This window comes from Rhinopithecus bieti, unplaced genomic scaffold (genome assembly GCF_001698545.2).
Source record: "Rhinopithecus bieti isolate Rb0 unplaced genomic scaffold, ASM169854v2 scaffold_22042, whole genome shotgun sequence".
Classification (NCBI taxonomy): Eukaryota; Metazoa; Chordata; class Mammalia; order Primates; family Cercopithecidae; genus Rhinopithecus; species Rhinopithecus bieti.
Genome location: NW_016810459.1, coordinates 29,354 through 39,514, shown reverse-complemented (window position 1 = coordinate 39,514; position 10,161 = coordinate 29,354). Strand labels below are relative to the sequence as shown.

The following is a 10,161-nucleotide window of genomic DNA, read 5'->3' as shown; positions in this document are numbered from 1 at the left end:
TGTTAGCCAGGATGGTCTCGATCTCCTGACCTCGTGATCCGCCCGTCTCGGCCTCCCAAAGTGCTGGGATTACAGGCTTGAGCCACCGCGCCCGGCCAAAATGGGTATTCTTAACAGAGATGAGTTAAGGTGATTTAAGTGGTTTTGGCTTGAGAAACTCATGTGGAGTTGTCTTAGCAAGGAAGACATAGTTATGGGAAGATTGGGAGTTTGGTTTCAAACATACCGATGTGTTAAGATGTCTTCTAGACATACAGGGTACATGTGAGGAAGACAGTTGAATCAGTATGTGTCCCTGTCTCTGCCCCCACAGCTCACTGACCAGGCATGGCTCCCAGCTGGGGTTCGAGTGCCCCTCCACCAAGTGCCCTATGCCGTGAAGGGCTGTTTCTGCTTCCTGCCCCCAGCCCAGGTTACTGTTGTGGGCAGCTACCTTCTGGGCACCTGCATCCGGCCAGACATCAATGTGGATGTGGCACTGACCATGCCCAGGGTAAGGTCCAGGGTTTAGGGAATAGAGGCCCACCACCTGACTACCTACAAATCCTGGATCCCTCTTTCTTATCTGCTGCTTGCCAGGGGATTGAAGTCTGAATTCTAAATCAGAAGAGCAGACCATTGCAAGCATCCTGAAGGCAGCTTAGATCCCTTGGGCCAGTTGCTATCCTTTTGGAACTTTGCCCTCCTGATATGAGAACTGGGCATAGTGTTACTAACTATGGCTCAGGCACTTCTGTCAGCAGAGGAGCCCTGGTACTCTCACCTTGGCTTCACCTTGGCCCACAGCTCCACAAGCACTTATGTGCCTGGCCTTCTCTTCTCCCCTGGCCCCTCCAGGAAATCCTACAGGACAAGGACGGGCTGAACCAGCGCTACTTCCGCAAGCGTGCCCTCTACCTGGCCCACTTGGCTCACCACCTGGCCCAGGACCCCCTCTTTGGCAGTGTTTGCTTCTCCTACACAAATGGCTGCCACCTGAAACCCTCCCTGTTGCTGCGGCCACGTGGTGAGAGGCACACATTGGGATGAGGGCATAGCATGGGGTGGTAAATCTGGAGGAGGAGGCACAGAGGCCTCAAGTGTGGGAGGACAGGATGGGGAGCCCTCTGACTCCAAGGGCTCCTGCAGAGTCTCAGCACCTGCTGTTTCTGCCAGGGAAGGATGAGCGCCTGGTCACTGTACGTCTACATCCGTGCCCTCCACCTGATTTCTTCCGCCCGTGCCGCTTGCTGCCAACCAAGAACAATGTGCGCTCTGCCTGGTACCGAGGGCAGAGTCCTGCAGGGGATGGTGAGCAGGCCCTGGTGTTGAGGTGGAGCTGGAGGGAAGAGGTGTGGGGGACTTTTCCTCTCATGGCTTCCCTTTTCATCCCACAGGTAGCCCAGAGCCCCCTACCCCCCACTACAATACATGGGTCCTTCAGGATACAGCTCTTGAGTCCCATTTGCAGCTCCTGTCAACCATGCTGGGTTCAGCCCAGGGCCTGAAGGATGGCGTGGCACTTCTGAAGGTCTGGCTGCGGCAGCGGGAGCTGGACAAGGTGAGTTGGGGGTAGCCCAGCCTCCCTACCTGAGTGCCTGTGTGATAGGTAGGTTCTGACTTCAGGCCTCTCCCTCTGTCTCTTTCAGGGCCAGGGTGGGTTTACTGGGTTCCTTGTCTCCATGCTGGTTGTCTTCCTTGTATCTACACGCAAGATCCATACCACCATGAGTGGCTACCAGGTCCTGAGAAGCGTCTTGCAGTTTCTGGGTGAGGCAACTAGGTGGGGAAAGGCCAGGGGTTCTACTCCATCTGGGAATCCTCATCTTAGCAGGGGTCTTTTGGTTTTTTGCCATCAGACAGATGAGCAAACTGAATCAGCTGAGGGAGGGTGTCATTAAGGACTGGGTCCCCAGAAGGGGATACCTTCTAATACACTTGTGGTTCACTTCAGCCACTACAGACCTGACAGTCAACGGGATAAGTTTATGTCTCAGCTCAGATCCCTCTTTGGTAAGTTGGAGAAGGGCCAGGTCTATGCCAGGAGGCCTGCAAGTGAGGTGCCAATCCTGACCTGCTTCTCTCTACACCCCGCAAGCCGGCCCTGGCTGACTTCCACCAGGCCTTCTCCGTTGTCTTCCTGGACTCCTCAGGCCATCTCAACCTCTGTGCTGATGTCACTGCCTCTACTTACCACCAGGTACCAATGGGCCCCCAATCTGTGTTCCCCTGATGTCCCAGCCCAGACTCTGTCCCTTTTGCAAGTACCAGAACCCCAGAAACTCCTCTTCAAAGAGGTAAGTTTAGGGCATGTCTCCGGGTCTAAACCCTTGGATCAATGAAGGGCACAGGGATGGTCCCTTCTGTGGCTCCAGGTGCAGTATGAGGCACGGCTGTCTATGACGTTGCTGGACAGCAGAGCTGACGACGGGTTCCACCTGCTGTTGATGACTCCCAAACCCATGATCCGGGCTTTCGACCACGTCCTGCAGTGAGTTTAGGGGCGACAGGGTATGTTGGCGGGTCCTGTCTCTTTGGGGCTACAGACGTGGGGCAAACGTCTTCAGACAGATGCTCAGATCATTCAGGGAGGAGGTGGTACTAGGGACCAGCAACCTGATTACTCCTCTTTGGCCCTCTGTACCCCTCCAGTCTCCATCCACTGAGTCGCCTGCAGGCAGCGTGCCACCGGCTGAAGCTCTGGCCAGAGCTGCAGGACAATGGGGGGGACTATGTCTCAGCTGCTTTGGGCCCCCTGACCACCCTCCTGGAGCAGGGCCTGGGGACTCGGCTGAACCTCCTGGCTCACTCTCGACCTCCAGTCCCAGAGGTGAGGTGGTGTAGGGTGGGGAGTTTGGGTGTGAGTTGGGCTGGATCCAGGGTCCCAAGAGACACAAAGGACATGCCATTCCTCTAGCTAGGTGTTTCTACCTAGCTAGAAAGTAGGTTTCTAGGCCAGGCTGGAGGATGGGAGGACTGAGCTCAGCCTTTTGAAATCTTGCAGTGGGGCATCAGCCAAGATCCACCAAAGCACAAAGACTCTGGGACCCTGACCCTGGGACTCCTCCTACGGCCTGAGGGACTGACCAGCGTCCTTGAGCTGGGTCCAGAGGCAGACCAGCCTGAGGTGAGGGACCCCGGCATGTACACTGGAAGGAGTGGGGCGGCTCTTTCCCGTGGCACCTGGACCAAAGCTTGTCAGGAGGGTCCACAGAGCCCTTCCTTCCCCAGCTCTACTACCACCCTTGCCTCCTCAGGCTGCTAAATTCCGTCAGTTCTGGGGATTCCGCTCGGAGCTTCGGCGTTTCCAGGACGGAGCCATTCGGGAAGCTGTGGTCTGGGAGGCAGCCTCTATGTCCCAGAAGCGCCTTATTCCCCACCAGGTGGTCACTCACCTCTTGGCACTGTGAGTGTTGGCATCTGGATTCCAGGAGGCAGTGTGGGCTGGGGAGCCTTTTCGGGGGTCTGGCCCAACAGTTGAGCGAGAACATAGCCCCAAATCTTCTCACTGTCTGTGCCTCTTTTTCAGCCATACCGACATCCCAGAAACCTGTGTCCACTATGTGGGGGGCCCCCTGGATGCACTTATCCAAGGCCTGAAAGAGGTAAGGGTCTTTGGGGTCAAGGCTAGTGATTGTAGAGTAATCCGTCTGTGGAGAGAGAGTTCTTTCCGCCTCAGCCAGCTTGCACTTCCTGGCATGTCCAGCAGGCGGCGGTGCTGGCTCTGCTGCAGCCTGAGCTGGGGCAGAATCCAGGTGAAGCTGGCCTTCTGTAGGGTCCATCCTCCTGACCGTCTTCTCCCTCTCAGACCTCCAGCACAGGCGAGGAGGCCCTGGCAGTGGCGGTATGTTGCTATGACGACCTCAGTCGCCTACTGTGGGGGCTAGAGGGTCTCCCACTGACCGTGTCTGCTGTTCAGGGAGCTCACCCAGTGCTGCGCTACACAGAGGTGAGGTACAATGGTGCAGGTGACCTTTCTGCTTAGTAACCCCACCTCTGCTCCAGTCACCCAGTATTCCCTGCTTCTAACTTCTGACTCTGGGCACTCCCTCCCAGTCCCAGGCCCCTTCCTTAGCCCCCCTTCTTCCACAGGTGTTCCCACCAACTCCAGTCCGACCAGCCTCCTCCTTCTATGAGCCTCTGCAGGAGCGTTCCTCACTGCTTCCCCGGCTCGATAAGCCCTGTCCAGCGTATGTGGAGCCCATGACCGGTAAGAGGGCCCTTGGGAGGGAGTGGGAGGGATAGTTTCAGTTCCAGGCCATAGTATGAGACCTCTGACTCCTCTTCTCCATCAGTGGTCTGTCACCTGGAGGGCAGTGGCCAGTGGCCACAGGACGCTGAGGCCGTGCAGCGGGTCCGAGCTGCCTTCCAGCTGCGCCTAGCAGAGCTGTTGACACAACAGCATGGTCTGCAGTGCCGTGCCACTGCCACACACACGGATGTCCTCAAGGTTAGGCTGGTGCAGGCAGATATGTCCCCGGGGCGGGGGGGCACCAGGGATGTCAGGGCGTGGAAGAAGACACCCCTTTGGGTACCACGCTGGGGAATAGGACTGTAGGCCACAGAGTACTCCCGGGGTCCTGGGTTGACACATCCTTCTCTTACCATACCTTCTTCCAACAGGATGGATTTGTGTTTCGGATTCGCATGGCCTATCAGCGGGAGCCCCAGATCCTGAAGGAGGTGCAGAGCCCAGAGGGGATGATCTCACTGAGGGACACACCTGCCTCCCTCCACCTTGAGAGAGACACAAGGCAGTTGCCACTGCTCACTAGTGCCCTGCATGGGTAAGGCCACTGGCACAGCTTCTTCCTGTCTGTAGGCCCCCTCCTGCCCCATTCTCCTCACCTAGCCACCTGTCTCTCTGGGGGCCAGATGGTATCGTAGTTAGGGGTATGGGTTCTGGAGTCCGGCAGGTCCTGGAATCCTGGCTCTGCCACTTACTGACTGACCCTATGGTCAGATTTTCCTCTTTGGTCCCTATGTTCCTCATCTGTAAAATGGAAATAACACTAGGATCAACTTCTTGGAGCGTTTTTTAAGAGAACATGAGATTACATATGTAACCTATTATCACTGAGGCTGGCCTTGGGTAGGGCCGGATGAACAGTGGCGGTGGTGGGGTGGGGCCCTCGGCTCCTGAGTCTCGCTGACACTCCCCTCCTCTACCCAGACTGCAGCAGCAGCACCCAGCCTTCTCTGGTGTGGCACGGCTGGCCAAGCGGTGGGTGCGTGCCCAGCTTCTTGGTGAGGGTTTCACTGATGAGAGCCTGGATCTGGTGGCTGCTGCCCTTTTCCTGCACCCTGAGCCCTTCACCCCTCCCAGGTGATTCCCTCCACTTTTTCCCTAGCTGAGAAGTTCCCTTGGGGCCAGCTATCATCCTTCATGCTGCACCCTACGTTTACATGGGAATGGGTTGTTGAGCAAGTGGCAGAAGGGGTTCTAAGATGCCCTGTCCCGCCCCCCCAGTCCACACCAGAGGGTCTGAGCTCCGTAGCCTGAGGGAAGCCTGGGGATATGTGACTGGGCCCCGGATTCTTTACTTACTCCAGCCCTTTAGTTCCCCCCAGGTTGGCTTCCTTCGATTCCTTTACTTGGTATCAACGTTTGATTGGAAGAATAACCCCCTCATTGTCAACCTCAACAATGAGCTCACTGGTAAGTGGCAGAACAGGGATCAGACTGCTGGAAGATCTGCCTTTATGGATTGCAGGCAAGGGTTTCCCTGACAGTGTTAGGTTTTCTCTGTGCCTTCCCAGCCCCAGATGTCTAAGCCTGACATGAAGAAGAGGTCCAGGTAAACAGCCTGCCCATTATGACATGATTTGCTCTTAACTGTCAGAGACAGAATGGTAGGGTGGGAAGCAAGCTACCCATTGGGGGACTGTGGAAGGAAGAGGAGAATAGAAGGGCAATCCTGAATGCCAGGTGAGCAGTATTAGGGCACGGAGCTAGGAAGTGTAGCATAGATACTCAGACCTCTTGGTGGGGGTGGGAATGGTGATTTCTGGTTATAACATGAGGCACTCCTGGTCTCTGCAGAGAGCAGGGTGTCAGGTTCCTAATTCTCCAGGTGTGTGGAAGCCCATAGTGGAAGGGGGCCAGGGGCAAGACTCAGCTTGTGCAGGCCCGGAAACCAGACTGGGGGTGCCAAGCAGTGGAAAATTCTGCCTCTGGGCTGAGGTTGGGAGATTAATGCCCCACCCAGTTGAGGCAAATGCAATGTCCCTTTTGTCACCTTTGCCACTTGTTGGTGGGGGGTGTTGAAAAATACCTCTGATGAGCAGCTGTTGGGGGCACCATAGGAGGAGCTGGGGCAGTAGAGGGTGTCTTACAGGGAGGAGCAGGCTGACCCAGGACCCATTCTTGTCTCTAGTGGAGGAGCAGGTGGAGATGCGCAGTGGCTTTCTGGCAGCTCGGGCACAACTTCCCGTCATGGTCATTGTTACCCCCCAAGACCGAAAGCACTCTGTGTGGACACAGGATGGACCCTCAGCCCAGGTTCAGCCCCATACCTGCCCCCTAATGTGTGGTTTTCTTCCCAAGGGAAAAACAGGCCCAGCCTGAGCTGGGAGAGACCCACTGTCAGTTCCAGTCTGATGTGTCTGTACCCTGCAGATCCTGCAGCAGCTTGTGGTCCTGGCAGCTGAAGCCCTGCCCATGTTAGAGAAGCAGCTCATGGATCCCCGGGGGCCTGGGGACATCAGGGTACGCTTCTGACCAGCAGTCACTCCAGGGCCTCTGGGGATTCTGTCTTTGGAAGTTCAGCATTCGGGGATCTCACAGGAGGCCAGGTCCCCTTGTTTGGTGAGACTGAACAGAGGAGGTGTTGAAGCTGCTGTGGTGCCTGGGGTGGCAGAGCCTGGGGAACCTGGGTTCCATCTGGGTCTCCTGTTTCTAGCCTGTGCTCTTCCTGCCAGGCTATGCAACAGCTGCTTCCTCTGTGGGTCTTGGTGTTTCAGTCTTCAGATGGCCAGGTGGGCCGATAGTGGGTGGTCAGATGAAAGTGAAGGAGGAGGAAACCAAGGTGGGCATATGGAGAGGTTTGTGGTTCAGTTCCTCAGTCACGGGGGTCCTGCTGACCACTCCTTCTCCCCTTCCTTAGACAGTGTTCCGGCCACCCTTGGACATTTACGATGTGCTGATTCGCCTGTCTCCTCGCCATATCCCGCGGCACCGCCAGGCCGTGGACTCGCCAGCTGCCTCCTTCTGCCGGGGCCTGCTCAGCCAGCCGGGGCCCTCATCCCTGATGCCTGTGCTGGGCTACGATCCTCCTCAGCTCTATCTGAGGCAGCTCAGGGTTGGTCCTAAACAGCTGAATGACCCTGGGGAGGGGACTTCCAGGTGAAGCCGAGGCTATGGAGGAGCTCTTAAGTGCCTGCCTATAATCTTCTCTGTTCTGGCCGGGCGCGGTGGCTCAAGCCTGTAATCCCAGCACTTTGGGAGGCCGAGACGGGCGGATCACGAGGTCAGGAGATCGAGACCATCCTGGCTAACACGGTGAAGCCCGTCTCTACTAAAACTACAAAAAATAGCCGGGCGACGTGAGCGGCGCCTGTGTCCCAGCTTACCCGGCGGAGGCTGAGGCAGAGAGAATGGCGTGAACCCGGGAGGCGGAGCTTGCGTGGACTGGATCGGCCACAGCACTCTCGCCTGGGTGACGGCGGACTCCGTCTCAAAAAAAAAAAAAAAAAAAAAAACTAGGCCGGGCGAGGTGGCGGGGCTGGTGTCCCGCTACTCGGGAGGCCTGAGCAGGAGAATGGCGTCAACCGGGAGGCGGGCTTACAGTGAGCTGAGATCTGGCCACTGCACTACGCCTGGCGCCACAGAGCGAAACTCCGTCTCAAAAGAAAAAACAAATCTTCTCTGTTCTGGTGTCCCCTTTCTAGGAGGGCCTTTGGGGAATCTGGCCTTTCTTCTATGACCAGCATGGTTGGGAGGTATTGGTGTCCTTGGGAATCCCACCAGTTTCCACAGTTTCCAGCCCCAACCTTTCAAGGTGTGCTGGCTGGTGACAGCCGTGAGTGTGTGCGCGTGGTTCTGTGTGGGTATGCATGTCTGTGTGTAGTCTGTCCTATGGGCAAACCCGTGTCAGGTGTGGAGTGCATGGGCTTGCGTTTATATCCCCACCACCCCCACTCTGCACCCAGCCTGGTGTCTCTGGGTGTGCTGTTGTGACCCTCAATCCGCATCTCTTCTCTGATTTCCCCAGGCCTCCAGCACAAAGGGGCATATGGTGATGTCTCGAGGTGAGGAGCTGGTAATGGTGCCCAATGTAGAAGCAATCCTGGAGGACTTTGCTGTGCTGGGTGAAGGCCTGGTCCAGACTGTGGAGGCCCGAAGTGAGAGGTGGACTGTGTGATCCCAGCCCTGGAGCAAGCTGTAGATGGACAGCAGGACATTCGACCTCTAGAGCATGATGTCAGTGGGATGACCTCCACTCTCCTTGGACATGAATCCTCCATGGAGGGCCTGCTGGCTGAACACGCTGAATCATCTCCAACAAAGCCCAGCCCCAACTTTCTCTCTGATGCTCCAGCTTTGGGGCAGGGGCATGGTGGCCCGTGTAGTCTCCTGGGCCTGACCATCCCAGAAGAGGAGTGGGAGCCGGCTCAGAGAAGGAACTGAACCCAGGAGATCCATCCAGCTATTAGCCCTGGGCCTGGACCTTCCCCCAATTTCCCACTCCTTTCTTAGTCTTCTTCCAGAAACAGAGAAGGGGATGTGTGCCTGGGAAAGGCTGTGTCTCCTTCCTACTGTCAGGACCTGTGCCTAGACTTAGCATGCCCTTCAAAGAGTCACATCACCAATGCTGAGCAGTGGAAAGGGGCTATATGTGTATGAATAGACCACATTGAAGGAGCACAATGCCCTCCTGTGTTGATGCCACTTCCCAGGGTGGAGACAGTGGAAAAGAACTGAGGACAGGAAAGGGTTGGGTAGGTCAAGGGGTCGGGGGACTGGTAGTCCCCCAATCTTGGAGAGGTGCAAAAAGCACTGGGTGCTACCCGCTGGCTGCATCTGCCCTGGCTGTTTGTCCGTTCTTGTCACAAACTACCACTACTACATACCTGCAGTGGGGTTGCAGAGATGGGGGAGACTCAAGTCTTGCTCCCCAGGAGCTACCAGGGCCCAAGGAAGAGAATGCTGCCTCCTTTCAGTCTAGTCTACACCCCCTTTCTGGCGGCCTCTCCACGTCCTGTAATTCTGGCTATTTTTCTAGACTCAGCTCAAATAGTGCCCCTCCTTAAGCCCATCCCTCGCTCCCAGCCTGAGGTGATCTTTCCCTCCTCTGAACTGTTAGAGCAGTTACTGTCTGTTCAGTTCACTTGGCAGGCACACACACTGGCATAAATTCTATTGTTTTGAACCCCGATTTAAAATTAAATTGCAGCTGGGCATGGTGGCTCAGTTTGTAATCCCAACACTTAGGGAGTCGGGAGAATCACTTGAGCTCAGGAGTTCTAGACCAGTCTGGGCAACAGTGAGACCCCATCTCTTTTAAATAAAAAGTTAAATTGTTTAATTTCCCTGTATTCCTGGCCTGTCTGCCCCTTTCACATAATTTTAACCTAGTTTCCTGGATGTAAGCTCATTGAGGGCAAGGAATATGTTTGAACATAGATTTTTTCATATCCTTCCTAGCACCTATTACAGTGCTTTGCTCAGGGGCCATCCAGCACAGGCAGATGGAGGGCAGAGAAGCCCACTGGAAGATTGCAAAGTAAAGGGAATCCATTTGTGAACTCCGCCTGGAACAAGTGGGTGGTGACGGTGAAAGAGAAAGCCTAAGAGATTATAGAGTTGACATTTATTGAGTGCCTAATAGGTGCCAGGCGGGTTTAGGTGGTGGTATCTGTGTCTTATGTGCGGAAACTTGGTCATACAGTCATATGAGCTGCAGGAAGTAGGTGCTTTTATTTACCTTCATTTTCTGAGTAAGAGCACAGGCTCAGTGCGGGGGCCCGTTGTGGAGGAACTTTGACGCCTGGCTAGAAAGCTCCGTCCTCAAGATGAGAAGCTGCATGTGGGAACTCTGGCCTCCAATTCTGTCTCAACTGTTGGTCTTTGTGAATCACTGCTTGCCTCTACTGTCACTGCCATGGAGCAGCTCAGCCCAGGGTTGAAATTAGAATAGGGAGGGAATAAATTGGCTGGCCATGTGAGCTGGAGTCCACATC

The 10,161-nt window shown here is 55.6% G+C and overlaps 1 protein-coding gene across 1 annotated transcript in view; it reads left to right on the top strand.

Annotated features, from left to right (window-relative positions):
• NOL6 (nucleolar protein 6) overlaps window positions 1–9,506 on the top strand; it is a 13,716-nt gene extending 4,210 nt beyond the window's left edge. The window contains 24 exon segments of the mRNA XM_017892097.1: window positions 314–493; window positions 838–1,006; window positions 1,156–1,290; window positions 1,377–1,540; window positions 1,629–1,749; window positions 1,934–1,992; window positions 2,078–2,179; window positions 2,355–2,470; window positions 2,632–2,809; window positions 2,984–3,106; window positions 3,237–3,385; window positions 3,509–3,584; window positions 3,788–3,928; window positions 4,072–4,189; window positions 4,275–4,429; window positions 4,603–4,766; window positions 5,153–5,305; window positions 5,541–5,638; window positions 6,357–6,481; window positions 6,599–6,688; window positions 7,086–7,280; window positions 7,870–7,918; window positions 7,921–7,979; window positions 8,193–9,506. Of these exon segments, the coding sequence (XP_017747586.1) occupies window positions 314–493; window positions 838–1,006; window positions 1,156–1,290; window positions 1,377–1,540; window positions 1,629–1,749; window positions 1,934–1,992; window positions 2,078–2,179; window positions 2,355–2,470; window positions 2,632–2,809; window positions 2,984–3,106; window positions 3,237–3,385; window positions 3,509–3,584; window positions 3,788–3,928; window positions 4,072–4,189; window positions 4,275–4,429; window positions 4,603–4,766; window positions 5,153–5,305; window positions 5,541–5,638; window positions 6,357–6,481; window positions 6,599–6,688; window positions 7,086–7,280; window positions 7,870–7,918; window positions 7,921–7,979; window positions 8,193–8,342 (3,069 nt within the window). The 3' untranslated portion in view covers window positions 8,343–9,506.
• The last annotated feature ends 655 nt before the right edge of the window (window positions 9,507–10,161 follow it).